The 26838-nt window shown below is 48.3% G+C and overlaps 10 protein-coding genes across 10 annotated transcripts; 3 read left to right on the top strand and 7 right to left on the bottom strand.

Moving 5' to 3' along the window:
- Window positions 1-48: 48 nt before the first annotated feature.
- AGABI2DRAFT_192701 (hypothetical protein) lies at window positions 49-3436 on the top strand. Its single transcript, XM_006461107.1, has 8 exons — window positions 49-242; window positions 288-624; window positions 684-1034; window positions 1087-1296; window positions 1345-2524; window positions 2576-2660; window positions 2715-2765; window positions 2820-3436. Exons 1-8 carry the CDS (start codon window positions 172-174, stop codon window positions 3214-3216), a joined length of 2682 nt encoding a protein of 893 aa, XP_006461170.1. The 5' UTR covers window positions 49-171; the 3' UTR covers window positions 3217-3436.
- Window positions 3437-5688: 2252 nt separating this feature from the next.
- Window positions 5689-6993, top strand: AGABI2DRAFT_118086 (hypothetical protein; the record flags this gene model as incomplete). The annotated part of the gene is made up of 11 exons (XM_006461106.1): window positions 5689-5793; window positions 5862-5998; window positions 6066-6108; window positions 6171-6237; window positions 6289-6342; window positions 6402-6456; window positions 6528-6609; window positions 6665-6697; window positions 6766-6792; window positions 6849-6876; window positions 6929-6993. The coding sequence occupies 11 exons, from the start codon at window positions 5689-5691 to the stop codon at window positions 6991-6993; spliced, it is 696 nt and encodes a 231-aa protein (XP_006461169.1).
- A 230-nt stretch (window positions 6994-7223) lies between these two features.
- On the bottom strand, window positions 7224-8784 carry AGABI2DRAFT_185454 (hypothetical protein). The gene is made up of 3 exons (XM_006461105.1): window positions 8566-8784; window positions 8430-8513; window positions 7224-8372 (listed from the first exon to the last, which is right to left on the bottom strand). Exons 1-3 carry the CDS (start codon window positions 8670-8672, stop codon window positions 7340-7342), a joined length of 1224 nt encoding a protein of 407 aa, XP_006461168.1. The 5' UTR covers window positions 8673-8784; the 3' UTR covers window positions 7224-7339.
- Window positions 8785-9426: 642 nt separating this feature from the next.
- Window positions 9427-12674, top strand: AGABI2DRAFT_204733 (hypothetical protein). Its single transcript, XM_006461104.1, has 9 exons — window positions 9427-9656; window positions 9710-10016; window positions 10066-10237; window positions 10291-10718; window positions 10775-10909; window positions 10965-11846; window positions 11900-12208; window positions 12261-12416; window positions 12469-12674. The coding sequence occupies exons 2-9, from the start codon at window positions 9816-9818 to the stop codon at window positions 12583-12585; spliced, it is 2400 nt and encodes a 799-aa protein (XP_006461167.1). The 5' UTR covers window positions 9427-9656; window positions 9710-9815; the 3' UTR covers window positions 12586-12674.
- On the bottom strand, window positions 12638-13683 carry AGABI2DRAFT_221721 (hypothetical protein). The gene is made up of 3 exons (XM_006461103.1): window positions 13481-13683; window positions 12968-13411; window positions 12638-12918 (listed from the first exon to the last, which is right to left on the bottom strand). The coding sequence occupies exons 1-3, from the start codon at window positions 13656-13658 to the stop codon at window positions 12773-12775; spliced, it is 768 nt and encodes a 255-aa protein (XP_006461166.1). The 5' UTR covers window positions 13659-13683; the 3' UTR covers window positions 12638-12772.
- Window positions 13684-13742: 59 nt separating this feature from the next.
- Window positions 13743-14906, bottom strand: AGABI2DRAFT_136208 (hypothetical protein). Its single transcript, XM_006461102.1, has one exon. The coding sequence runs from the start codon at window positions 14572-14574 to the stop codon at window positions 13813-13815; it is 762 nt and encodes a 253-aa protein (XP_006461165.1). The 5' UTR covers window positions 14575-14906; the 3' UTR covers window positions 13743-13812.
- An 878-nt stretch (window positions 14907-15784) lies between these two features.
- Window positions 15785-21270, bottom strand: AGABI2DRAFT_185450 (hypothetical protein; the record flags this gene model as incomplete). The annotated part of the gene is made up of 4 exons (XM_006461101.1): window positions 15785-15927; window positions 15982-18343; window positions 18386-19554; window positions 19644-21270. 3 exons carry the CDS (start codon window positions 21268-21270, stop codon window positions 16004-16006), a joined length of 5136 nt encoding a protein of 1711 aa, XP_006461164.1. The 3' UTR covers window positions 15785-15927; window positions 15982-16003.
- A 187-nt stretch (window positions 21271-21457) lies between these two features.
- On the bottom strand, window positions 21458-22625 carry AGABI2DRAFT_204725 (hypothetical protein; the record flags this gene model as incomplete). The annotated part of the gene is made up of 5 exons (XM_006461100.1): window positions 21458-21731; window positions 21788-21841; window positions 21890-22096; window positions 22149-22260; window positions 22330-22625. The coding sequence occupies 5 exons, from the start codon at window positions 22623-22625 to the stop codon at window positions 21489-21491; spliced, it is 912 nt and encodes a 303-aa protein (XP_006461163.1). The 3' UTR covers window positions 21458-21488.
- Window positions 22626-24257: 1632 nt separating this feature from the next.
- AGABI2DRAFT_56625 (hypothetical protein) lies at window positions 24258-24440 on the bottom strand (the record flags this gene model as incomplete). The annotated part of the gene is made up of 1 exon (XM_006461099.1): window positions 24258-24440. A coding segment is annotated over one exon (183 nt), but the record flags the coding sequence as incomplete, so codon positions are not given.
- Window positions 24441-26066: 1626 nt separating this feature from the next.
- On the bottom strand, window positions 26067-26723 carry AGABI2DRAFT_54678 (hypothetical protein; the record flags this gene model as incomplete). Its single annotated transcript, XM_006461098.1, has 1 exon — window positions 26067-26723. A coding segment is annotated over one exon (657 nt), but the record flags the coding sequence as incomplete, so codon positions are not given.
- Window positions 26724-26838: the final 115 nt, after the last annotated feature.

Genomic DNA, 26838 nt, shown 5'->3' with positions numbered 1-26838 from the left:
CATCAGAAGGAGGACGAGATCCGCGTGCGGAGGACGGGGACCTTCCTGTATGATGCTTCCCGGGTAGGAAGTCGAGGGCCTTTTGACGTCAATTAAGCAGTCAATTAACTTGCACGGCAGTCTATAAACACCCCGCCTTTCTTTCTCTTTCGCGATCCTCCGCAGATCCCCATGCCCTCCTCTCCACCCCCCGATTCACCAAAGTCACGCCTCCAGCATTCTCCTTCTCTCCCCAACATCTGGTATGTCCTCTAGCATCTTTCTTTCTCGCCACTCAACTCTTACAGGCTTCCACCCCACTCCCGTCCTTCCCGCATGGCTACCGTACCCACCAGCCCCCAGGGCAATTCCGATCCTTCTACCCCCGCGGCGCCACAGACCGAGGGCCCCCATAAGCTTTCTTTGAAAGCCGACGACACTCGCCGCATCTCTATCAAAGCCACCCCCACGCGCAGGCGTCAGCGCGGCGACCGCGAACCATCTCAGCACCTCTTGACCCCGCCTCTCACCCCGTCCTCCAGCATCAAGACCACTGCCAGCGCCGATTCCATTGACGCGAGGCTTGGAGATAAGGTCCACGTTTTACAAGAGCTGCACGAACCCGAGGCTACGCGCTTCCTTCATGTGAATAGAATTATCCTTTGTCTCTCGAGTTTCTTCATGCTAATGTGCCCGATTTGTAGCTAGAAAACGTTTCCCGTGCTATCTCCCCCACCATCGTGCAGCGCGCCGTTACAGACGCTCTTGGCCCTATATCCTCTCGACGAAACTCCAAATGCACACCCCAAGCAGACCCTGTCAATGCTGGTGTACAGGAAACCAGCTGCATCAAAGGATTCTTTCTCCGGCACATGAAGGCCACGGGTACCCTTTTTTTAGCATTTCATGACGTCCGAGACGCAATCACGGCAAAAGCTGTATTATCCCAGAGCACTGACGGCGTCTTAGTGGCTTGCGTAGGTGAGGAAACGGTGACAGATGGCAAGAAAGCAGGGTTCCAATGCCGCTTCATCACCGCGGAGGAGCTCGTCAAGGTCAGTTCATCCTACATGTCAGCAAGATTTTACTCAGCAATTTCTGTGATAGACTATTGGCAGCTCCAACTTCCTTACAACAACTGATGGAAGCTTTGTGCTTTCAGTGACTGTTATCGACCGTGCTGCTGCCGAGGAAACGGACTCTCAAAATACCGGCTTAGCCCAAGAAGATTTTGATGCATATATCTTAGTCAAAATCTTACAGTCGTATGGAGACCTTAGGCTTTTCAAGCCAGAGTCACCAAAGGGTGGAGATCAGGTGGGCTTCATTTTGCTCACGTTTCAACTCAGGGCTTATTGATGCCAGCGTTTCTCCGTTGAATTTTTCGACGTGCGAGATGCCAATGAGGCATATGGCTCCCTCAACAGTCAAACAATGTTTGGTATGAAATTGACTACATTGGGTCGTGTACCAGCAGACGATGCTCTCGACGTGCCCCACGATAAAACATGCCAGGAACGTTCTGATACACCCTTGTCCAACCACCAACAGTCCGCCAGTGAGTCTCACATACCCAAGCTGAAACTCGAGGCAAGTGCTCTTGGTGAGGTTTCCAAGATGCGCGGTCGATCCGTAGGTCGCACCCCTCGCACGAGACCTCGCGCTGTGAGCGCCGGCAACGAAACGTCGTCCTCATCCCCTCCGCCCCGCACATCCGATCGGCCAGCAAAGGCACCCTCCCCTGCCATATTTTATACCTCCTTCGACTTCAACGATTCCTCTTCGACTCCTACACAAGAAGTCAGCGAAACTCCAGTCGATGATGTCGCTTCTGAGCTGAATTTAGCCCCAAAACAGTGGGAAGCTCAGCAAACTTGTTCTATCGCCGAGTGTCGCTATTGTCCTTCCAAAGGTCATGATTCTTTAGTACTTCAGCCTCAGTTCAACCACTTCAACCCCCCGTTTGCAAATTCAGTCCTATATCCAGTTCAATCTACCCCCCAGATCTTTACTGCTCCTGGCGATTACGACGCCCAAGCCTCATTCACCAACGTGGGGTGGCCATTCGATCCGAACATGCTGGCGCCAGGTTCCGGTTGTAACCTTGAGATGTTTACTCCAGCTTTCATACCGGCCATTCCTGTTGTTCCGGCAGAACACCGCTATCCAGATCAGGCTCCATGCCCTAACCTTATTCCGACAGAACTGGTTTTCCCGTCCATCTCTCCCGCCCTTCATGCTCATTCCAACACCTTTGTTGAGCATCAGCCTCCTCCAGACCATAAAATATTTATCAGCAATCCGACCGAGGCCCCTCTCTCCTCCGACCTTGATGGGAGCTTAAGATTGACTACTGCGGCTTCCAGCATTAACGATCGAAACTTTTTGAATATAGCTCGTATTGAAGAAGGTCTTGACACGCGGAGCACGGTCATGATCAAAAATATTCCCAATAAGATGACCGCTAAGGACTTGATTCAATATATTAACGACGTCTGTCCCCGCAAAATTGATTTCCTTTATCTCCGGATGGACTTCAAAAATGGTACGCATGCGGCGTTTTTGCTGTGAAGTTGCTCATTCCCTTGGTTTTCAGGATGTAATGTTGGATATGCTTTTGTGAACTTTATTCGCGTTCAGGATATGCTAAGGTTTGCTAAGCGGAGGCTTGGTGTCAAATGGTAGGTTTGAGCATGGATTATGGTTTTGGACTCGATCTGATGCGTTTGTTGCAGGAACATGTTTTCAAGTGAAAAGGTGCTTCAGATGAGCTACGCCAACTATCAGTACGTCGGCGATTACTCTATGTCAATGGAACTAGCCTCATATGGCCTTTTTAGAGGAAAGGAAGCGTTGGTCGAGAAATTCAAAAACTCATGTATCATGGATGAGCGAGAGGAATGGCGACCCAAGATATTCTATTCCAACGGCCCAGAACAAGGATTGCCTGAACCTTTCCCTGCGCCCACTCACCTAAGGAGGAAGGAGCGCAGCTCTCATAACAGGGGTGCCCTCTATGTGCCCGGTATCACCGGCGGATCCGTGAACGGTAATGGATATTTGACCAACGGACCCTTGCGGCGTCACGACTTCCATTCCAACACAGCTTCTAAATACCTTGAAAATAGGAATAGAGGTCTACTCAGTGGCCTAGAAAACAGGAGTTTGGATAGACGCGCAAATAACGTCCATCACGATGGTCGTCGAGGTAGAGCTTTCCAAGATCGTACTCATTGATGCTCGTGACTACCTTTTTTTATATTATTGCACCTGACTTTGCGTATATGAGCTGGGTATTTGTTGACTTATTCTCCGATTTTTTCTCTTTACTTGATTCAAGACTGACGTCGCTTCATACTGACTTTTAATGCGTACTTACTTATAGATGTCTTCTGTTGAGCTTTTATTCGCTTCATTTCTGTTACAGTATATAATGATGATGATCGATTTTTCTGTTATCGTTAGTGTGGTGGCCAGTGTGAATGGCTGGTATGCTTTGGGTTAACTTCGCGCTGTCAGTGAGACTGTATGTCACAGATTCGAAGCAAAGCTGTTGGCAGCTTCTCGAAAATTCTGAGATTTATGGCCGCGGGCCTTGGAGTGTGAGTGCCCTTCTCAGCGCGATAAGAGGTTTACTAGTTGAGGATGAGTCGTAGGATCGTAAGTTACAAAGATTGATGTGCCTATCAGTACTTATTTTTAAGCTGTCAATGGTACCAGATGGTACCTTTTGTTTGAGATTCTCATGCCCCATTCTGGTGTTTTACTTCATTGTGGAGAGAACACATGCTAACGTGGATATTTTTTTATATGAACGGCATTTGGTACGCCGACATAGCGCTCATACCCGATTGGCAGTAGTGTGTGTGATCCTGGTGATCCTACAAACACAGCGCGCAGCTCCATTGGTGTAGAACATTTGGACCCTGCCGGCAAAGAGCATTCCGGAATTTTGGATACAGTATGTATAATATTGATGTTATTTGTGCGCGTAGGTTTGGAATGGGATGATGGGGCCACAGGGGGGGTATATTGGATATTGTTGATACTTTAAATTTGGATTGGGTTTGAGGTGTGAGGGATTGTGTATCAGTTGACGTGGGTGGCATGATTGCCCCAGATTGAAATAAGTACTTATTAGATGTGCTCGTGGGGTTGACTATTGGGATATCTTTGAGATAATTTTCGCTCTTTATCTTAGTTTAGGGGTCCAGCTTCTCGGGATTTCGGCATCGTTCTGCGCACGTCCCAGTAAAAGAACTACAAAACGTTTCCGTGCTGACGTTGGCGCCGGACATATGTCAGGGTACTTGATGAACGCCTTTTGGTGGAAAGTCTGGGGAAACTGCAACGCATTGGAACTCCGCAAGTCAAAATACCCCGCCGGGACGCCTGTGATCTGCCAATCTCAAATGATCTGCTTTATTCTTACGTAATCTCATCCTATGACCACGATGATTTCGAAATCAGATAGCCTAATTCATCCAGAAGCAATCCGGGTTCTGCTAACATGTCTTAGCCAGAGACATCTACGGGGAGCCAGCAATGTTGATTCACAGAAGCTGAACCTAAAGGTTTAACGATGTGTTTGTTTTATGTATAGCTGCATTCAGCGTTTTTTGATGAGAATACGGATTTGGAACATGTTTCTCAGAACGGTAAATTGGACCCGGGCCCGTTAAACCCATAGATGCATACGCACTCGTCATTGTCATACATAGAATGCGAACCTGGGCTGGCGAAGGTGGATACTGAGTACTTCTACTCTTCTGCCGAAACCTCTCAACGACGTAATCGTGACCGACTCTCACCGTGAGGTGCGGAGTCAAAATCGGTGTCAAGCCCTGACCAGGTTTTAGTATGTGGGGGATAGGGACCTTTAATATCCCCGACAAAAAGCATTCTAAGTTCTCATCAATATACCCAGGGGTAAGTAATACCCCATAATATCCAAGTTCCGGCCCTATATTTGCGTTCCATCCTTCTCGTGGAAGACATGTATTTTCGGGCCCTTTAATTATGTTTGGTAGACTTACCTTGCCCTCACTTCCTCAAATCTACTCTAGGGTACAGTGGCCTTCCTTGGCGGTCTTAGCAGTCCTGCCGCTTAATTTAGCATACAGTCTTTCTATTTATAGAAACTACTCCTTGGCCAAGCTGTTAGATGCAAAGGTAAATATCTGCGATTTATCGTTCATGTTAAACATCTCACTCAACGTGCCCATCGTTCTCAGCGAATACTCAGGTCGTGAGTTGATCTGTCCATAACCAGTACTGGACGTGCGCGTGAGCGCTGGCTGGTAGTCATCTCTCCGGTAAGTCGCAATGGCCACAACCAAGGATCTAAGATCTAAACCATATGCCAAGCATGTGATGGTTTATTTTAAGCGACTCGTGGAGCGGGTAGCTAAAAATGCATCACCGTTCCCAGGTTCCTCCATCCTGCTTAGCCTCGCTTGCACCATGTTGACCTTGCAGGTGATCAATCTTTGGAAATGGTTAATCACCTTTTGGACATCTTTTCTCAAACTCTCCCCCTTGCCGATATTATTAACTTCTGAATAAAGCCACTATGTACTTCTGATGCTCGTTATCCGAGACTACTTATTTGAACCCCCGACGATCTAAAGAACCGCTTTCCCTGCCTCTCCCTCCCCTCTCCCCTTGCCGATACTTTATACCTTAGGAATCTCTACTTGAGAGGATTTCATGGATAATAGGAGTACTCTGAAGCCTGCGCAGGTGGCGCATATTATGGTGGCTAATGCTGTGGCCAAACACAAAGACAGATATGAAAATATCTTTTGGAAAGCGGTTAGTAGTATCCTAACCTATGAGGATTCCACGACACTTACAAATCACAAATCGCCCTCTTCATCCAGTTTGCGGCAGGCGTCATGTTGGCCTTTGGAAACCTCTTATCACAAATCATTTCAGGCGGTTCTCCTGCTCTCAACTCATCCAATCCTGGCCTCGTCAAAATCCTCGGAGGAGCAGTGTTCCCTGTCGGTTTGATAATGTAAGAACCACTATGGTCTTTCGAATCCTCAGTGTTGGGTTTGATGTGTGTGGAACTTTTTACCCAGGATCTTCCTCAATGGTTATGAACTTCTCACGAGTAACATGCTTGTAAGTAAACTACCCAAGTTAATTCGCGTTCCATCGGTGGCTTACATGCGACTTCATATTAGTATTTCCCGATGGCTGTCTGTACACGAGCTGTGCCACTATGGGGTCTAGCCCTCAACTGGTTAATTGGTCCGTATTACTTTCTGATTCTCTCAATGATACCGACTGATATCCGCATAGTCTTCTTCGGTAACCTTGTCGGAAGTTTGTTCTTCGGTGCCATCCTCGTACGCTGTACGCCATTTCCCAGGAGTTCTCCTTTTTCCATTTAAACTCATACCTCTTATTTTCAGATTCCGGTGTCATGGACGCGCCACCTTTCGCGGACTTCGTTCGCACATTCGCAATGTAAGATTCTGCATCCGAGCATTTTGTACTAAGATTAGAAGAGATGTTTGCTGACCCTCTCGTGATTCCAGTCATAAGGCCAAGGACCCTGAATGGCACCAGATCTTCCTTCGTGGGATTGCGTGTAATTGGCTGGTTTCAGTAGCAGTATGGGTAAGTAAAAGGAACATCTGGAACGAAAGGGATGAGTCTGATATCTTTTTTTCAGCAAGCTGCAGGAGCTAAAGATACTCTATCAAGGGTAGGTGATATAGCGGGTCCCTAAGTTTTCAGAACTGATTTGTCACGTCAACGCTATTTCAAAAACAGATTGTGGCAATCTGGATCCCAATTTTCGTACGTCCAATGTTTTTCTGAAAACGAAATGCCTTTTTGACGAGAAAACATACCAGATTTTCGTCGCCGCAGGCTATGATCACGGTAAGTGTCTATGTGGAACATTCAAATCGCCGAGCTGAATCGCCCCATTTAGTAATCGCAAACATGTTTTCTGTCCCCTTGGGAATAATGTTCCATGCCGATGCAAGTAGTCTCTGATCCCTATTTCATACCGCAAACTTACTTGTGCCGTTTCAGTTGACAACGGCTGAGTATATCAGAAAGTGAGTCTGATGTTCTTACTGCTGGCATAATAGGATACTGCTAACATATGACTAGGTCACTCATCGCTGCATTTCTCGGAAACGTCGTCGGTGCCTTGTTCGTCGGACTGCCAGCAGTCTATATGTATCTCAGTGAATGGGGAACTGTAGGGTACGGTTGGTCCAGGGTTGAGAAAGTTCAGGAGACGAACGGAAGTAGTTTGGATAGTGCCGCGAAGCATGTATAAGCATTCATCGATTAGTATTCACGTTCCATTATGTCTGAGCATTCATCGTTGTATCTAAGCAAGGTCGATCCACTCCGCAATTGCTTTCAAAGTATGTGTCCTTTCCGGCTCATGCCAAGAGAATATGAGGTAATCGTGAATACCATCCGGTACCTCCAAATAGCGAACCTTGCCTGCTTCGTCGATTGTGCCATTCCCTTCTCCTACATCCCTGACCATCTTGTCGCGTAAGGAGCGTATTTGATCGAGAAGCACTTCTGCGCCGCCGGCAACTATGAAAGTCCTCGGGAAATCCTTGAAGTGAACGGTAAGAGTGGGATTCAAGGAGGCGGGAGAGATGTATGGATTAATCTCAGCCTCCTCGAGTCCGTGGGGCCCGACCATGGCGCGCACGGCATATCTGAAGTGCGGTGTAGAGGGATTTGGGATATAGTCAGATGCAATGCAAGTAGAAGCAGAGCCAGCTGGGAGGTTATCGTGGCTCCTTCCCAGATCGGCCCAAGGAGAGAGTAGCACCAAGGAGCCAGGTGGCATGGGTAGGCCTGGCGTTCCCTTGTATTCCGTGAGATAACGAGTGAGCGATTGTGCCAGGTTGGCGCCTGCAGAGTCACCCTCGATGATAATATTGGAAGGAGAGAATCCAACGACGTTGACAAGGTAAACGTAGCCCGCTAGAGCATCGAGTAAAGCGGTAGGGAAAGGGTGGGCAACACTGAACGGCTCGGCAGAGGAAAGACGATATTCAAGGGATAGTAAACGGTTGACAGATTTCACGTGCTTCAAGAGACCGCGTGGGATGGCAGCGGAAACATCATTTGGATGAGCGGATAACTGGGTATAGCCGCCGCCATGCAAAGTAAGGATAACTTTCTCTCCTGGAAGGGGGGTAGAGGCAACGTCAATGGAAGTGCCTTTTTTATGCATCCAGTAGCCTGGGATAGGTATAGAGACGGCATTGACGTGCTCTGCCCACTTGCGAAGCTTTCCAACTACGAGTTCCTCGGAAAGGGGTGGGACCCAAACTCCATTGACGCCGTTTCCTGGAGGTATGGCCCTGTGGTCTGGGAGGGGGCGCAGTCGGCCCGTCCTGTGAGTAAGAGTCAGGGGGATGGTATGACTTGGGTCCTAAGTGCTGCTGGCTCACTGTCCCTGAACATGAAAGAGGTGGCGCAACGCATAAACCAACACGGTGCGGCGCACGTCCCAGGACTGCCTAGGGCGGAGGGACCTGGAAAATGAGTGAGTGGGCAGAGAGTTGAGCGAAAAGGAGAAAAAAAGACCTTGGAAGGGCAAGGAGCAGCCAAAGCGGAAAGCGGACGAAAAGGGCGGAGAGTTGGTAGGCGAGAAAGAGGGCCCTCCACGGCTGCTTGCTGTAGGCGTGGGTCATCGAAGGCTACGAGCCAATACTCTCGACCAGCCCTTGATATGCGATATCCTTGACATTTGATTTCAAGAAGGAACAGTCACGCGGTCACTGCACGCTGACTCCCACCATGCCGCAACTCAATCCGCAGACTGTTTTTGAACAGGAACGCGACCGCCTTCGCAAGCTGCACCCCACTCCCACCGACATCCCTTCTTGCCTCAGTCTCTTCGATGACTATATTTCCTGTTCAGGCACGTCGTTCCCCCCCAACCTCCTGCTCTCCTTCCCTAACTAGCTGCCTCGGTAGTCATCCGTTCCCAGATCAAATCTCTATACAGATTCGGCCATCGTCCGGGAATGCTCCCCCAAATTCGAAGAGTTTAAATTTTGTTTGAGCCTCAAGTCGCTGCATCCCGAGGAACGGCGCGAAGTTTGGATTCAGCGGCGAGCGGAGTGGTGGGCTCGCAAAAGACTCGACAAAAGCAGCGAGGATGTATGGGATATTCGAACGTGGGTCCTGTCTGCAGATTTCCTTTGCTGTCGGACTAAGACCTTTGACTGTAGGGAGCCTCTGCAAGCCTTTCCCAAACCTATAACGGATGAGATGTTCGAGTGATATTTGTACCTAGTTGACTTATTAGAACATGATTCACGCGCTTTGTGACCCATAATGAGCCTGTGACGCGTGCCTCGACGCGTCTTGTCACCTTATCTTTGCCATGGTAAGTACTCCCTCCCTCCTTTCTAATCGTTCAGCTCTTGAGTGTCTTTCAAGCCTCCGAAACGCCCGAGACCAGGCTCTCCAGATCTTCCCTCCTCTCCTACTCGTCCTCAAGCTCGCTCCCTCTCCCGACGCGACTCCGATGGCCTTCTTCCACCATCTTCACCTCCCCAGCTTTTCTCAGACACAGACGAGTCTCTCGATGATCGTGATGCTGTAAGGGACATCGAGGATGGCGATGAGGACGCCGAAGGAGAGGATCTATTCGATGATAATCTGGAACGGTCAGTTGCTTCAGCCTGCATTTGTATTCGCATGCCTACAAACAACACAACAGTGATTACGCGCCGAATGAACTTTTGGACCGTTACTCAGATGCAGACATCGATGACGATGATACTCAAGAAATATCTGCTGCAGACCGACGAGCCGCTGAAGCAAAAATGGCGCGCCGGGATCGCCTGGAGCATGCAGGTGGTCGAGGGCGTCGTGCTGCCCGTCGCAGCCGCGCACCAGCATTCTTAGATAGTGATGATGCCATCGAGGAGGATCTGGATGACGTTGAACTCACCCGAATGAAGAGGAGAACCCGGAGACAGTACGATGAAAGAAGGGATATGGATGATTTAGACGGTGTAGAAGATGTATGGTATTCTCTTCTTTTCTACTACATCTACTGATAAAATTGCCTAGGAATTGCCGTTAGAACAATTAAGCGATATCAAAGCGAAATCTATCGTTGAATGGATTGCCGTCGACCGCGTCCGTCGTTCCATTGTTCGACACTTTCGACAGTTTTTGATGACATACATTGACGAAAATGGTTCATCGGTCTATGGTCAGCGTATACGGAACCTGGGTGAAAGTACGTGCAGCTTTTTTTTTGTATTCATGCTCCCATAATTAAAAACCCTTTAGCAAATTCTGAGTCCCTGGAAGTGTCATATGCCCATCTCGCCTCATCCAAGGCTATATTGGCATACTTTCTGACCAACTCCCCTGCCCCGATGCTCGAAATATTTGACGAAGTTGCGTTGAGCGCCATTCTTGTCTATTTCCCTGGCTATACCCGTATACATGCCGAAATCCACGTCCGGATAGCTGACCTTCCTTTGACATCTACTCTTCGCGACCTTAGGCGCTCTCATCTCAATAATCTTGTTCGTGTTTCTGGTGTGGTGACGCGGCGGAGCGGCGTATTTCCACAGTTGAAATATGTGAAATTCGATTGCGTTAAATGCGGTGCCACTCTTGGTCCATTTTATCAAGATGCGTCGCGGGAGCTCAGGATCAGCTACTGCCCAAATTGCGAAAGCAAAGGTCCATTTCCAGTCAACTCTGAACAGGTAAGGAGTTGCTCGTTCTTCTATGGCTGAATGTGGTTTACAAACTATGATTATAGACCGTTTACCGCAATTACCAAAAAATGACCCTCCAAGAATCTCCTGGATCTGTTCCCGCTGGACGTTTACCACGCCATCGAGAAATAATCCTTCTATGGGACTTGATCGATAGTGCCAAACCAGGAGAGGAAATTGTACGTTCATTTTTGGGGTTCTTATGTCCATTTCTCATCTCCCTTGTTATCGCAGGAAGTGACAGGTGTTTATCGCAATAACTTCGATGCAGCTCTCAACGCCAAAAATGGTTTTCCGGTCTTCTCAACTATCATTGAAGCCAATCATATAAATAAAAAAGAGGATCTCTTCGCCGCATTCAGGCTGACCGAGGAGGACGAGCGAGAAATCCGCGCCCTTGCCCATGACGAGCGCATTCGTAAGCGCATCATCAAATCCATCGCTCCGTCTATCTATGGACATGACGATATCAAGACCGCCATAGCTTTGTCCCTCTTTGGTGGCGTGTCGAAGGATATCAATCACAAACATCGCATTCGTGGAGATATCAATGTCCTTCTTTTAGGCGATCCCGGCACTGCGAAATCCCAATTCTTAAAATACGTGGAAAAGACTGCTCATCGATCTGTTTTCGCAACGGGCCAAGGTGCTTCGGCTGTGGGTTTGACTGCTAGCGTTCGCAAAGACCCAGTCACACGTGAATGGACTCTCGAAGGTGGAGCTTTGGTGTTGGCTGATAAAGGGACCTGCTTGATCGACGAGTTTGACAAAATGAACGACGCGGACCGAACGTCTATTCACGAAGCCATGGAGCAACAATCCATCTCTATTTCCAAGGCCGGTATCGTTACCACTTTGCAGGCTCGTTGTGCCATTGTCGCTGCTGCCAATCCAATACGTGGGAGATATAATCCAACAATACCCTTCCAACAGAATGTTGAATTAACCGAGCCTATTTTGTCGCGTTTCGATGTGTTGTGCGTTGTGAAAGATGCAGTCGACCCTGTCATGGATGAATTGCTTGCACGGTTCGTTGTAGGAAGCCACTTGAGGAGTCATCCGAAATTTGATGCGGAAACCGAGGAGATGGGTATTGGAACTATTGTGGATGCCGATGTAAGAGATTCATAGCAAATCGATCAAGCCAGACGCTGATATATTTTAACCAGGCTATTCCTCAGGACCTACTGAGGAAATATATTATGTATGCTCGCGAGAAGATTCGGCCAAAGCTCTATGACATGGATCAGGAGAAACTCGCGAGGCTTTTCGCTGACTTGCGGAGAGAGTCTATGGTCACCGGTTCTTATCCAATCACTGTTCGCCACCTCGAGAGTATGATTCGTATGTCGGAAGCTAGCGCTAGGATGGCGTTGCGTGAATATGTCCGCTCTGATGATATTGATCTTGCGATTGAAGTCGCTGTTGGAAGCTTTGTGAGTGCGCAAAAGATGAGCATCAAAAAGACGTTGCAACGAGTAGGTGTTTGTTCTAATGTGAACCTGGGCTCCAGCTGATATATTTGAGTAGGGATTCCGCAAGTATCTTACCCAATCCAAGGATCACGATGAATTACTTGCGTTCCTCCTTGGTGGTTTGATCAAAGACAGAGCAAGATATCTCCAACTTACAACGTCGTCGCAACCCGAACTTGTCTCCGTGAAATTATCGGAATTGGAAGAGCGAGTGCGTACTTTCTTGTATTGAGAGGACTCATTTCTAACGGATATTGTTGTAGGCAAAGGAACATGATATCTATGATATTACACCGTTTTTGCGCTCCAAAGTGTTTTCTAACAATGGCTATAAAGTTAGGGATAACGTCGTCGAAAAGCGTTTCGTGGTGTCCACATAAATTTCTGCTTTCCGTTATACCTAGGTCACTGTTTCCTGTGCCTACTGGCTGTATCTTTTAATGTAATGTTATAATCTATAGTGTGGCTGAAATTACTGGACATTAAATCTAACTGAGTGGTGAGATCAATAAAGATATCTGACATATCCTGTTCCACGGCCGATGGCAAGTCACCCAAAGGTGGTGATTAAGGAGTTGGGGGCGTCTTCGGTTGAGGTATTGAAGCCTCGGCATCAGATGACGCGTTCTCCTGTAATTCATCTGCCACGGGTGCTTTCTCGGGTGTACCAGCAGGAGCAGCAGCCTCTTCCTCTTCGTCATCATCCATTATTTCTAAACAGGAGTCATGAGCAGAGAACACGTATAGATACGAAGGACGTACCATCACCATACACTTCTGGATGTCTCCTAAAACAATCTTGCATTCCTTTGAACTTTTCAACGCAGTCAATGCCTTTTGGTTCTACTTCGGAGAAGACAAAACATGAAAATGCTTCTCGGAATTCGGGACCACAAGGACCATGAGCCATTCCTCCGAGACAAGGACAATCCCAATTGATTTCGCCAGTTTCGGGATTGTATGCTCCTCCTTGTGCGGTACCGTCGGAAGAAGATCCTTCCTCTCCCTCTCCTTCACCCTCTTTTTCGCCCTCGGATTTATTTTCGGGTGTTTCTCTATCGGTGTCTGGGTTTGTATGTGACGGGTCGTCTGTTGAAAGCTCAGGATTAGGGGTAGGAGTTGCTTCTGGAATAGAGGTATCCGGTGGAGGTGACGTCACAGATGCTTTTGAAGGAGGTTTAGAGGATACGGTAGGTTTCTGAAGAGCTAACAGTAACAACTCTATAGTGAGCAAATGAACCTGGCTTTTGGTAGAAACAAGTTGAAAAAACATACATTGGGTTGGGACAGCACTGTCTAGTGCAATGGGATCGGAGAGTGAACGCCAGGTGAGGTACGCGACTGCTACTGCAGACGTTCCTAGTGCTGCTCGTGCATATCTGAGGGAATGAGGACGTGCAGCTTGAGTATGTATGGATCTGTGTAGGGGAATTCGCGTAAAACGAGCGAACATTTTTGTGTTTTCTTGAGCCGTTGACGCGAGCGCTGACCAACAACTTTTTCGAGTCTGGAATCAAACAAGAACAAATACTAGTACACTTTATACATGCTATTTTTAGATTTACAGCGCTGAATGATAAATAAACCTATTCCATCAATTTGCTAAGTTATCCTTTCGACATCAAGTCGTTTAGACAGCGAGCAATAATGCCAACTCCCTCTTCAACCGCTTCTCTGTCCTCTTCCTTTATTCTGTTCAGCAATCGACGAAAACGATCGGGATGCCATCGGAGCTGTGCGGAGCGCAGACGCTCTCTGCGCGTCTGTTTGAGTGAATGATGGGGAGACAAAAGAAGGTTGACAACTGCAGAAGGAGTTATATCCAATGGCTCGGTGGGCGCTGACAAAGTCGGCCAAGGAATGTCCTCAAAGGCGAGAAGCGTGGTGGACGCGGTCATCGCCTGCCATCCAGCTTCATACTTGTTCCAAGCTTCCACAATGGCCTTGCGCGAATCCGAACGCTCTTTTCGATCACGTTCACGAACTTCCATCTGGACTCGGAGGTTTTCCTGCACCACTCGTTGTCTTTCTGCTTCTCGTTTCTGTCGCAATCGAGCTTCTAAACGCCTGAATTCCTCTTGAACATAGCGTGCTTTGGTCCTCTCTTTCTCTGCTGCTAGGCGACGCGTTTCTTCCTCCCGTCTTATCCGTTGTTCTGCCTCTAGTTCATATGCATAGACCAGCTCATCCCATATGTGACTTCGAGTTTCATCTTCCCAGGCTACAGGCAGATCATCCTTGTCCCTCACATGTCCGCTCAGGAAGAAATCTCGCTGCTCGAATACCCATCGTTGCGTTTTCTTCTTTTGTTTCTCCTTATCCCTCCGTACATATTCTTGTTCGAGTACCCAAGCTTGGGTATTGGTCATATGGGGGTGAGGACGAGATGAGCCCGTGAATCTAATCCGTTGATAGTCGTCTGCCAAAGGGTTCGTCGTTCCCCGTATAGTTGGAGGAGGTGTCCCCTCACGAGGAAACGGAGATCGGCGCGTTTGTTGGTCATGATGATATGGAGATGACGTCCGACGATGCGTGCGATATTGGGACCCATTTGGTGGGTGAATGGCATATGCAGCCATGACAGAAAAAGTCTCTCAAGGGACTTTAAAACACGATAGGAAAGAGGATAATTTGAGTCTAGTCAAAGGACGGCTGCAGATGACTGAGTAGATACGCCTCCAAATACTCGCCAGGAGTGATGATAAGCTAGGAGATATGGGTCCCAGGTTATATGTATCTCAGCACCTTGTAGCGGAGCGGACTCCTCACCACATTGTAGCAACGTGTATAACACGCATGACACACACCCATACTTAACGACCCTAATCATGAACGTCAATCCTCCCCCCTGAGCTAATATCGATGCTCTCTTCCGTAAACAGCAGAGCATGACAGCCTTGCTGTAACGACCTCGAGTCATTATCGGCATCAGTTTCATTTCAACTGGGCTGATTGATTGAAACGGGACAGAGTAAGCGGAATACAGACAAAATGCGTTGGCCATTCACAAATCTCACATCAGAAACTATGTTTGAGAACCTCATGAATGCTTCAAGTCTTCCTCGGCCATTAATCCGACTCTCGAATCAGAGAAAAGTAAGAAAGAACAGTGGCCAACCTGCATTCGTTCCTGCATCAGCTTGTATCCACAAATAATAATGACATCGGTCTTCTCAGTGTGTGTGATAGAGGGTTATGCCTACTACTCGATAAACGTGCGCCATATACGGTGTAAAGCGAAGATCTCGGGCGGATATTCCACCCGAAAGGCTCTTAGCGAAATGGTGTATCCCGCTGCTCCCATCAATACCCTAAGCCCATTGCTCCAAGGGAGTGATAAAATTCCCTTCACAGTACATTAAGCGAAATTGACATTCTCGAACATCTATTTACATTTCCCTGACTTGTGCTATCGCCAATCGCCTGTACAAAGTGATACAAATCCCGTTCACAACATGCAAAACTCATATTGACATAAACTAGATAAAGTCGTAAAATCGAGACACCTAATCGGAAAAAGGAATACAAAATGGTTGGGAAGAGACTGTGGGCGCTACATATTAAAGAAAAGTGGATATAAAAGAGAGACTTAACCAGAGGTAGACCGAAAGTGACGATTATAATCCTAGATGATACAATGTATAAGAATGAAAGTGACTAGGCAAGAATCTGGATGCAGATGACTTGAAACGAGGGTCCCGTGATAACATCAATGCAAGTAGCTGATGCAAATGCGTAAGCTGAAGCGTTTTCTGACAAGCAAACCACAAACGCACCGAGATAACATAGAGACTTTTACTATAGAGGGTGAACGGTGTCTTTGCCAAGAACCCCAACCTGAAGCAGAGACAAAATCATTGGTATCGTGCTGTTCTGTTGACACTGCGCCACAAGCTCTTCGCCAGACCATAATGGCCCGGTAGGCGATTCCACCTCCTCATTGACGTCACTGACATCACTGTCTCGAAACTCGCTATAACTGGCCGAGTCATAACTAAGGTCCAATTCATTCTGGCCAGCGTCATGGCGATATAGCTGACTCCGAGATTTTGACCGACCATGTTTAGAGTAGCTGAAGCCATTGGCTTTGCCGTTCATCTCATATTTCGATGGGCCTGAGACAGGTTGAATAGGTAGTTTGTTTGAGCGTACGAAGTCAGGGCCATCAATGAGTGTGCATTGTAAGATGCGGAAGGCAACTTGTTCGGCGACCCTCATGAATTTGTTGCTTTCAGAAGATGTAGAGGGTATAGAGTTGACGTTTGACGAGGCTCGTTCAATCGAGGTACGAACACTCAGCGCTAGCACGGGATCAGCAACGCTGAACATGTACCTCCGCTTCATCTCGCGGTGATCAGTGAATGCGATTTGGAACGTGTTGCGCATGAATGCGCGCTCCACAACCAAAGTATTGCTAAGAGGAAGACCACTGTACTTCAGCGCATTCGCCCCCGCGCGACACATGATCATTGACTTCAGCCCAAGTTCGTTACCGATGATGCGGAAGGAAACTTCCGAAGATTTTGTAAAGCTAAGCACAGGAGGGTCGAATTGCAGGTCCTTTCCAAAAAGGTAGATAGTAAGGTTGGGGTCGGGCGCGGGGATTCGAAGTATGATGGGGTCAGACTGGGATTTATACGTCAACCGACAAGGAACAGATTTCCGAACAGTAATAAGTCGAACAGCCGAGTCGCTCGCATTGTCAGAGCGCGCTTGACATAGTTTCTCCTGCCGGATTGAATCATACAGGTCCTCTAGAAGGTCTATCGGCAAAAGTTGTCTTCGGTCCGCCCGCTGTACGACGTTAATCCAATCCCTGAGTGGGAAATCTTCCACAGGGTATCCCGTCGGTCCAGGTGTTTCTGCAAGGTCTCCATGCAAAATCATATTCAACCTCACCAACGCCAGCACCAGCCGCCCCGCCATGTTGCGGTCATAAGCGACAAACCTCGCGTTGGCATCGTACCAACAACCAGCAAAGGCGTACAGGAGATTATCCAATGCGGACGAGTTTTGCATAGGGACATTTATTGACAGCAGGAATGCCCGCAACGCTCGGTCGATCCTCAAACCAATGAAACCAAAATTGTTCAAGTATGCGTCCAATTCCTGCTTATGTGCCTTCTTCGACAAGTATTCACCGACACGTGCTCGATCTAGTTCGATGGTGTGGAAAATGAATCGTCCAAGTCTCCTCGGATCTTCCAGTATCCTATATTTCATCACCAAAGTCTTTACTGCACCCTCGGGATCCATTGCAAACTGCGACACGAAGCTTTTGATCGTTGGATTCTTGACCGGCTGTTCTTTTAAAGAGGGACTTTTCAAAGCAGTGTCTGTCCGTCCCGGTGTAAACCGTATGTCCTTCAATAGCACTGCATTCTTCACTATAAACAAGCGGCCTGGAGAACTAGCCTTGAAATCTACAAGGTTCTCATGCGGTGACAGCTTCGGTTTTGCGATAACCAATAAATCATTGAAAAGAAACAGGAACCGGTCTTTCACGGTCCTCTGATTGACCACTTGATACACAGACCATGTAAACACCGACCTACGAGGAGGGTCATCGATGATGGAAGCCAACGGCAGGTTCCTTGAACCTCGGACCAGATTCTCCTCAAGCTTATCAATTACATGGGAACCCTGAGGTGCAAAAGAGCATTGAGAGGAACTTGAGGACTCAGAGGTAGAGCGAGGATAATCGCTGAGAGACGACGAAGGGTCAGGCGTTGATGAAAGGAGGGGATCGGAACGTGAAGGAGGGTTGGACAATGGAGAAGGTGATTCATCTATATGGAGAGACGCTGGTTTCTGAAGTTCTAGAGGAGTAAGGTTCTTCGCCTTCGGGAACCTTGCTGGGTTTGTCAGTGACTTCGCATTATGCCTCCCATCCTTCAACTGAAAAGGAGGGCCCGTTTTCTCATTGGAATCAGAGGAGGATGAAGACGCCGCGGCTCGAGTAGAAGTGGGTGCCATGGTGGTAGAGGAGGGCGGATTTGAAGATCCAGACACGAATGAGTAGTCACCATTCGCACTGATAGGTGTTGTCCCGACTTCTTCCCAATCCGTAGTTAACTCGCTCCCCGGTTTCTTGAATAAGTCAGATAGCGAGGGCTTCTTGTGACCGTTTTTGGTCTTCTCCACATTAACAGGTTCAACTGTAGCGGTCGTATTGCTCACTTCCGAAGAAGTTGAAGACTGTGGGTGTGTGAGTGGCAACGAAGGAGAGAACAATTTGTTGTTGTTCTTTGTCAACCACTGCCTTACTCCCGATAGAGTCTTGGGAAGCTGTGGTCTGGCCGTCTTTCCACTATGTGAGAGTGACTGCAAGGAAACCACGTCAATGTATTGTCCGTGTGAAGCTGACAGGCTCAGAGATGTTCCATTAGCGGACCCGTTGAATTTCGGCAACAGCTTGGAATCGGACGCTTGATGTGACAACGTTCGCTCCCTCGAGGTATCCGGAGTACGTGGTGGTGTGCTGTTATACCAATTCGATGAGAGCGGGGGTTGGTCTTCATCAACAACACCTGTGGACACGTCAGGTGACGACAAAGATGCCGCACTCACTCCAGCTATCTTCTTATTCCTCTGCTCCTCCAGTAGCTGGATACCAGGAAATGGGAACAGTTTCATGCTTTGATATTTTGCCCAATCAGCGCTCGTTGCAGGCGGAATTGGCGAGGCACCACTACGCGGAGGGATGTGCCCATGAGGGGAAAGAGAGTGAATAGAAGTGGAGGCGGAAGGTGTCTGCATCAGTGGAGGTGCTTGTACAGACGGATGCACAGGTCCATCGATAGCTTTCGTACTTGTTAAACTTGCGCCACTTTCCCTACTAATACTTGATTCAGTTTTGTCCCGCCGCTCTCTCGTGGCCAGGCTGTTTGAACGTGAACGACGGCCGGAAGGATTCGCCCTTGCAAAGGCGCCCTTTACTTTCTCCCAAGTACTGGGTGATGTGGTTTCCCCGTTACGCTTGATCGATGACGAGGTTTCTTCCCAATCATCTGCCGTCGGCGGGGACTTCTCACTACCCTGGATCCTCGGCGCAGAGAGTTGTGGTGGTGAAATTCCCAATTGTTCAGGCGACTGCAAATTGGTTATGGCTGAAGTAGAAGAGGATGAAGGCAGAAGGACATTTGAATCATTCTGCTCAACGCTATTGGTAGATTCTCGAGGTATTGAGAAGTCTTTCTGCTGTGCCTCGGAAGAAGTCGGTGAAAGCGGTTCTTCGAACGCATGCTCATCATCCTCAGACTCTTCTGTTGTGATTGGAGGAATATCATCATCCTGACCGCCAGCAACCCCTTTTCGACTTCTATCATCTTCCGAATCGCTTTCAATGACTAAATCATTGTTCTTATTCACGTCAAGCACTGACCAGTCGTTGAATACACATATACATGCATCAAACAAGGATAATAATGATACTCACCGGGTTCTCCAACCCAACTAATTTCTCTACCAAGCCCATCCGTATGAATATCGGTATAAGGTGTTCTCGCGCGGTAAATATCAGGATGATACAGGACTTTTTCTTCTTCCTCTTCAGACGGTCTTTCCGTAAAAGGGATTGTAAAGGGACTTGCAGGGAATGTGTCACTGCTGGAACGAGTACCGTGACTGAAATAAAAGGGCGCCTCTGTCGTACCAGGCACCACCTCCGAATCGGTCGAGACTTGAGAAGGTACGTCTGGAGGATGTGGTACCCGTACAACAGTAACATTTGGTGTGAAACGACGGGGCGTCACTGGCAATCCTAGGTGGCCATGGTGCGATGGAGGCTGCAGCAACTGGCCAGTCCCCTCCTCTTCCTGCTGTTCCAATTTCAAATCATCCCCGATCACATCCTGATTATCAATTTCATCCTCCTCGACTAGTACGCTATCCCGGTGTCGATTAGATCTAGTCGGGCCAGTATCAACAGAGTCCGCAGCATCCATCATGTCAACCGCTGCACCAACACGTTCATTACTTTGATTCCTACTTGAGGCCTGCATAGGAGTCACTGACAGCATACGCAACTCCCCAACTGAATCTGGGGGATGGGGAGGTGGAATAGGTGTGTCCGCAGACACAGTAGGACAGTCAAATTCAATGTTTCCCACATGTGCGCCAGCTGAGCCACGTCTTGACCGCCGTTTCCGACGTCGGGGAGTTGGTGATGGAGCTGTCCTCTCTTCAGATCCACTCCCTTCTACCTCTGCTTCCTTCGCAAGCCGACCGCTTAATAGTGTCAACATATTTTGGCGAGCGGCGATTCGCTCGCCTCCAGACACAGTATTGTTCCGCGATAGCTTATTATTGGATGGCGGCGGGGTCGACGGTGTCGCAAGCAAAGGATCATATATGTCGGCGCCACCAGTAAGCTTGGCTAAAGCCCGTCTCCGGTCGGCAGCTGCATTACTTGCGCTATTTGAACGAAATAAACCCTTCTGTAGGGCCTCGAGCGTAGGGAGGAGCATTGGGGTTGGAGAGGGATAGCCAGGGTAGAGAGTAGATGTTTCTGGAGTAGGGGATCGCGCAAAATGGGTATGCTGAAGTGCGGCAAGATGATGAGGCAAAGGGGAGAAAAGCGGAGGTTGGGCTGAAGAAACGACGGGTGGCGGTGTTGGTATTGGGGGCTCCTCGTCCTCTTGTGAGAGATCGCCTGCTGGTGGAATTGGAGACTGAGCTCCCCGAGCCTTGTTCTTAAAGTCCCTGGACCCTCTGGATCGGGAGCGCGATCGAGAACGGCGTTTGGACCGACCTGGGGGAGCGGGAGAGACGGTTCGGTCCTGAATCTCGGTATCCGGTTCTGGTTCAGCATTGTATTGGTCTTCTTCAGGTGGACTGGCTGGCTCTAGAGGAGGGAGGGTGTCTTCGAGCGGAGGGGATTGGGAAGAAGAGCTTTTTCCATCCGTTGAGTCGAACGAGGGCTTCTCGCTCTCACTAACGGCTTCTACGTGCATCGGAGTTCGCCGACCATCTTTCATCCGTGGCAGTGAGGTGGCGCGTTTGAGCTTTTCGACGGCGAGTTGACGCTGCTCAGCTTTTGAAGGCTGAGAGTCGTGCTCTGCCATAATTATGGACTTTGAGAGGAAGAGGTGGCAAGAAGCAGCTGGAAAAAGCGAGAAAGTGAGAAGTGAGAACGGATTGGTCTAGAGAACGCAACAGACAACGGCGAGGACAAAACAAGGCGAGCGTAAGTAGAGAGGATATCAAAGGGAACCAAACAAAGTAGAGTGGCTGTGCTCTTCCAGGCCGTATGCTGCATGGGTTCCTAATTATACGCTGTATACTACTGCCCATAAAAATCTTTCACTTCCTTCCACGACACCCTCGCTAAGTCAAAACCGTCCGTCACTCTCGCATAACCTCCCCCTCCCAGCCTCGCCACCGGTCTCAACTTGCCAGGGTCTACCGTCAACCCATCTTCCCGCAAGCACGACTCTCGGACATGGATCTTCTTGATCAGCCCTAGCACAACGGTTGTTGTCGGCGCAACCAGAGGCGAAGGTGCTATATCTTGATAAGAATGCATCTATAACAAAGTGCCCTCAGTCAATGCGTCGACTATAATTAGCTAAATTATAATACTTCACACTCCATGCTCACTGCACTCTCTTCCACAATTGCTGGTTTCACGAGGACCTACGTACTGCTCAATCCCATATCAATTCAAGAGGGGTAAATACCGACACTTTGAGCAGGCGTCAGGCCTGCCAGAAGCCATTCGTTGGTGTTGGCGGGCGACTCAACAGAGGTCGCATTCGCGGCATGGACGAGCGGCTCGCTGATGATATTGACCGTAAATTCTTTAGTCTGAAGAATATTCTCCCGAGTATCCTTTGGACGTCGCCGAGAAAGTAAAAATGAAATTGATAACATGGGCGGGTTGTGCGATATCTGCGTGACAGCGCTTATTTAGGCTTCGTTCGCTCGATTTGAAGACGCTCACCATTGAAAAGTAACTGAATGGTGCAAGATTCGGCACTCCTTCACCCGACAAGCTCGACACGAATGCAATCGGTCGCGGTATAATTACGGAAGTCAACAATTGGTATGTTTCCCTAAATAATGCTCAGAACACTGCGCCAATCTGCGAGACGAAACCGAGTCATCAAACCAGTTAAGCCTACTTTGGTGGTGTATCATTCATATCCCACACTTTTGTCCTACGTGCGTCATCTGTGCTACCCCATGAAGCTTGCTCTGCCTCAGGGTGATTAACTCCATCCCCAAATTTCCATTCCGGATAAGGAGGCTCTGTCGGTTTGAATTTTCTTTGATGATTAAAGGGAGGCAAGGGACCCGCTTGAATATGCACTTTCCGCTTGTAATCCGAAAATACATCAGTTGTAAATGTCGTCGGCCTCGTGGTTCTGTGCAGGCACTTCAATATCAATGAAGAGTACCTGATCTGCAGTAAAGTCATGCCAGGGGTGCGTGTTTTGATGATGAAAACATGATGTCGCTCTTCGACGATCAATATCAATTCTCACACGACTCATGCCCGCATATAAATACATACAACATTTGTAGTATAATTTTCTACAGCGTCTTCAGGAAGAATATATCTGATTCTTCGGGGTGATGTTGCTCGAGACAGAGCTACATAGAGTTGTCCATGAGAAAATGCAGGATACCGTAAATCCAACCCAACAAATCTAACCGACTGCCCTTGTGATTTGTTGATGCTCAGTGCAAATGCAAGTCGAACCGGGAATTGAAGTCTGCGAAATTTGAAGGTGAACTCAGTGCTATTGGATGGGATAAGTGCAATACGGGGAATGAAAGCAAGTTCACCACCATGATCTCCTCCAATAATTCGAACCTCGAGGACTCTACTGGACATCCGAGTCACAACCATCCGCGTTCCATTACAAAGACCATGTGAAGGTGAGAGATTACGAAGGAGAATAAGAGGACACCCAATTTTGATTGGTAATTCACCAGGTGGAAGGCTCTGCGCATTGACAGACCGCAGGAATTCCACCGGTATAGGCTCGAGAGCACCGTCAGCCCCTTCTTCATGTATAAGTTGGTCAGCGCTAAAATAGACATGTTCTTCACCAGACATTTGGGCGAGGATTGTGTGGTTCACATCAGACACATCAGCATTACGTGGTGCGAGAATCATTCGTTGAAGGAAGTAGTCTGGTGGAGGTGGTGGTGTCGTGTTGATAGCTGGATAAATGGCATCAATGAGATCATTGATATCATCCAATCTCATTTCCGCTGGCAGATTAATCTTGCCATCATTGTTTCCCCTTCCATGCCCCACATCGAGTAGCCACTCTGAGAAAGATTGGGATTCCCTATCATCAGCTTCGAGCCGCATATTTCGGTGCAACTTGAGAATTTCTGCATGTTCCCATAATAAAGATCGCTGGATAGTTGCGTCAATTATCTGGTCGCGTGAGCCTCGAGGTATAACTGGTAGGGTTTGCTGGAAATCACCGCCAAAGACTACTGTTATCCCACCAAATGGGCGGTCATTGTTTCGAATGTCTCTGCATGTTCTGTCTAGCGCTTCAGGTGCATAACGGTGTTGGGCACCTATTTCATCCCAGATGATCAAACGCGTAGCCTGAAGCAGACCTGCTCGATGACTTTCTTTAGGAATGTGACAGAAGGAGTCTTCATTGAGGTTGTTGATAGGTATTTTGAACATAGAATGGGCTGTTCGACCGCCACGGATCAATAAGGCTGCTATTCCCGATGAAGCAACACATAGTACTATCCAGCCCTCACTACGGACCTTATTACAGATAGTATTGTAAAGAAATGTCTTTCCTGTTCCCCCCGGCCCATTCACAAAGAATATACGACCTTGAGAGAGTTCAACGGATTGGATGATGTGGTTATATGCGTCTTCTTGCTCCTGGTTTAAGCACTGAAGATTTCTTTCTAGAGACGCAAGTTCAGTATGGCGGTTGTAAGCAAGCTGTTCAGTAATAAGTGCATTGGAATTGTCTTCGATTGAAGCCCAGTCATTAGTAGGCCGCGGCATGGAAGGCCAGTCACTGAGAAGCCTGCCTGATTCGTTCAAGATCTTCTCTGTTTCGTAAAGGCCGAAATCATAAATCTCGTCCTCTGTAGGTGTTCTTTGAAGAAGTTGGGTGATGCGAGGTCGGAGATCATCACAAATGTGCTCACGGAATTGAGTCCAGAGAGTGTGAGGTTCAGATGGTGCGCAAAATAGGAGGAGGGTTGCAAAAAGACGTCGGAGTTGTTGACCTGTTTTGATTAGAGCTGCATCTGTTAAACATTGGCGCCATTCTCCGTCATCTTCAAGGAGGCCACGGGCAAGGCAAGCTCCATGAAAAGATTCATAACAAATTCCGTTGTAGGTTCGAAGGTCTTCAAATGATTGCGGCCCTTTGACTACAGTAAGAAGGGTTCGAAGGTAGAACCTCTCACCAGCAGTTGGTGGAACAAAGTACATGCGGCCCAGTGCGAATCCCGACTGTCGAAGGGCCCACTTCTTGATCCTATTTTTGAAGACAAATTTCTGAGGGAATTCCTGGTATGTATATGTGCGAGCTTCAACACCAAGGGGACCTTGATCAGCATTGGCAGCAAAAAAAGCAGTGAGCGTAGTCTGCTCAGTAGCAGCGCGCTGCATGACGGTTTCAAGGTTTTCATTGGGGTTGAATGTCACCATGTGTTGGCCAGGGAGATGAACCTGAAGTTGAACGACGTTTGGAACCAATTCATGGATTTCAAATTGCTTGAGTCGCCACGCTGCAAGTGGGGGTGAAATGAAGTGTCCGTTCTTCCAGCGAAGAATTTCGTTGTTCTTGTCCGTTATGGCAACCGTTGCAAGGTCGGAACCCTTCTGAATGTACTTAAATGCATATTTGAATGTTCCCAGCGAGAAGGCACACTCGGTGTTGATATGACAGTTGAATGTACCGCAGAGGAAGGGGGAATATGGGACAATCCACCTATTGTCAAGCATATGCCCTCTAACCTCAAATGCTCGACCGTCATCAGGTCGGTAGTAGTGGGGATATCCATGCGGGTCCATGACAGTGAATGCCTGGAATGGTTTAGGGTAGCCCTTTGTACACTTCCCATTTTCCATACAGGGCGCCCTGGGGTTGAGGGCTCCACACGGACCGTGAACCATGCATTTCTTGATTGTCTCGAAGAGAAGAGGCTCCGTCTCTGGATCTGGCCATCGTGCCCATATACACGAATCAATGGCTTCGGGTGATGAAAGCTTGTGTGGCTCCTTCAAAAAGATAAGGGAGTGCATATGAGGAAGACCACGTTTTTGAAATTCAATAGTATAGACGTATGCTGCAGTATGCCCAAATACACCATGCTTTGAAATATACTCTAGGACAGCATTCTTCTTGAGCTGGAATACCCGCGCCACTATATCCGGTCGGTCGTATGCAGTCTGACCCTCATAAAGAGCCCCTTTAATCTCCTCCCATTCCGGGTTGGTTGTCATTGTAAGGAAAATATCAACTTTCCGGAAATATCGAGCTATGGCCATTGAGTCCTGATAGCATTGTGACATGTTTCGTGGGCCTCCAATATATGAGGATGGAAGGACGGTGCGGCTTCCAACATTGTTGAGATCAAGATTATCATCACCCTCACCAACGGCATCTTCGAGGCCACTATAAAGTGATGCTCGTAGCTGTGGCTGATGATTTTGTAGATAGAGAAGTCGATTCTGGTCTACTGAGGCATACATGTCCACAATGTATCGGCAGAAAAGACGTCCTCCACGCAACAAAGTAGAAAACTGATTTGGTCGGACCTCTAAGTAATAAGAGATGGCCTTGCATTGCGAAAGTCGCTTGTTTGAATTCACTACTGTCAATCCTTCATGCCATCCATCTTCCCCGAAAAGATGCAACAGCGGGTACTGGAGAGGACAGTAGGCTGGGTGGATGTCGTAGATGCGGTGGAGAGGACCGTCTCTTGACCTGAGAACAATGTCTCGGCGGGAATTGAATGGGGTGGTGGGAATTATGACTGCGGGTTCATCACAGGTTGGGAGGTTATATCTGCGCCTGTCCGAGCCAGGAATGAGATGAAGGGTGACAGTGTGGTTCTCGATGTTTGGGTGCAAGCGGAGGATTTCCCAAGCATGGCGATAGACTGGAGCATACTGATGGTGTTGGAGGAGGAAGGTCTGGAGCGTCTCCATGATTTGTTCATCCAGGTCTTGGTTCTGCTGCATGCGTGCCGCCAGAGCTTCACGTGGCTCGTAAATGTATAGCTGGGCGTATTTAGGTAGTTGTCCGTTATGTGGAACCAGCGACCCTGACCAATGACAGAGCTCTCCTGTTATACAGAACACGGGTGGACCTCGTCCATTGTTTACTGAGTGGACTTCATTTACACCCAACGACGTGAATGAAAAAGCACGGTTGTATTTCCAGATATTCTCTCGAAACTCTCTCGCGTGTGGCTCTTGAGAAAGAAAAAGCTCTTGGATGTGCCTTGGAGGGTCCTGGCGCTGCGGGAGTGAGATTTGACCCTCATGGCAGCACATGCCAAACTTTGGTGAGTGGTCAGAGGACCGGGCAAGTTTCTCCCCAATCCAGTGTAGGGCACCACAATGCGCACACGCAACGTTCATTGGGCCAAGCGAATGGCGCCGTTCTGTATCGACATATGGA

This window comes from Agaricus bisporus (assembly GCF_000300575.1).
Source record: "Agaricus bisporus var. bisporus H97 unplaced genomic scaffold AGABI2scaffold_5, whole genome shotgun sequence".
NCBI classification, from domain to species: domain Eukaryota; kingdom Fungi; phylum Basidiomycota; class Agaricomycetes; order Agaricales; family Agaricaceae; genus Agaricus; species Agaricus bisporus.
This window is presented reverse-complemented; position numbering and strand designations above follow the sequence as displayed.

What these genes read in the sequence shown, in the direction of transcription:
- AGABI2DRAFT_192701 (XM_006461107.1), top strand. Translation starts at nt 172, where the DNA reads ATGCCCTCCTCTCCACCCCCCGATTCACCAAAGTCACGCCTCCAGCAT. An exon ending in CCTTCTCTCCCCAACATCTG is followed by an intron (nt 243 to 287) that starts GTATGTCCTCTA and finishes CAACTCTTACAG; the next exon opens with GCTTCCACCCCACTCCCGTC. An exon ending in CCGCGGAGGAGCTCGTCAAG is followed by an intron (nt 1,035 to 1,086) that starts GTCAGTTCATCC and finishes TTTCTGTGATAG; the next exon opens with ACTATTGGCAGCTCCAACTT.
- AGABI2DRAFT_185454 (XM_006461105.1), bottom strand. Translation starts at nt 8,672, where the DNA reads ATGACCCACGCCTACAGCAAGCAGCCGTGGAGGGCCCTCTTTCTCGCC. An exon ending in CTGCTCCTTGCCCTTCCAAG is followed by an intron (nt 8,514 to 8,565) that starts GTCTTTTTTTCT and finishes CTCATTTTCCAG; the next exon opens with GTCCCTCCGCCCTAGGCAGT. An exon ending in CTCTTTCATGTTCAGGGACA is followed by an intron (nt 8,373 to 8,429) that starts GTGAGCCAGCAG and finishes TCTTACTCACAG; the next exon opens with GACGGGCCGACTGCGCCCCC.
- AGABI2DRAFT_204733 (XM_006461104.1), top strand. Translation starts at nt 9,816, where the DNA reads ATGGCGCGCCGGGATCGCCTGGAGCATGCAGGTGGTCGAGGGCGTCGT. An exon ending in GAACTATTGTGGATGCCGAT is followed by an intron (nt 11,847 to 11,899) that starts GTAAGAGATTCA and finishes TATTTTAACCAG; the next exon opens with GCTATTCCTCAGGACCTACT. An exon ending in TCAAAAAGACGTTGCAACGA is followed by an intron (nt 12,209 to 12,260) that starts GTAGGTGTTTGT and finishes ATATTTGAGTAG; the next exon opens with GGATTCCGCAAGTATCTTAC.
- AGABI2DRAFT_221721 (XM_006461103.1), bottom strand. Translation starts at nt 13,658, where the DNA reads ATGTTCGCTCGTTTTACGCGAATTCCCCTACACAGATCCATACATACT. An exon ending in CAGTGCTGTCCCAACCCAAT is followed by an intron (nt 13,412 to 13,480) that starts GTATGTTTTTTC and finishes TGTTACTGTTAG; the next exon opens with CTCTTCAGAAACCTACCGTA. An exon ending in TCCAGAAGTGTATGGTGATG is followed by an intron (nt 12,919 to 12,967) that starts GTACGTCCTTCG and finishes ACTCCTGTTTAG; the next exon opens with AAATAATGGATGATGACGAA.
- AGABI2DRAFT_136208 (XM_006461102.1), bottom strand. Translation starts at nt 14,574, where the DNA reads ATGACCAATACCCAAGCTTGGGTACTCGAACAAGAATATGTACGGAGG.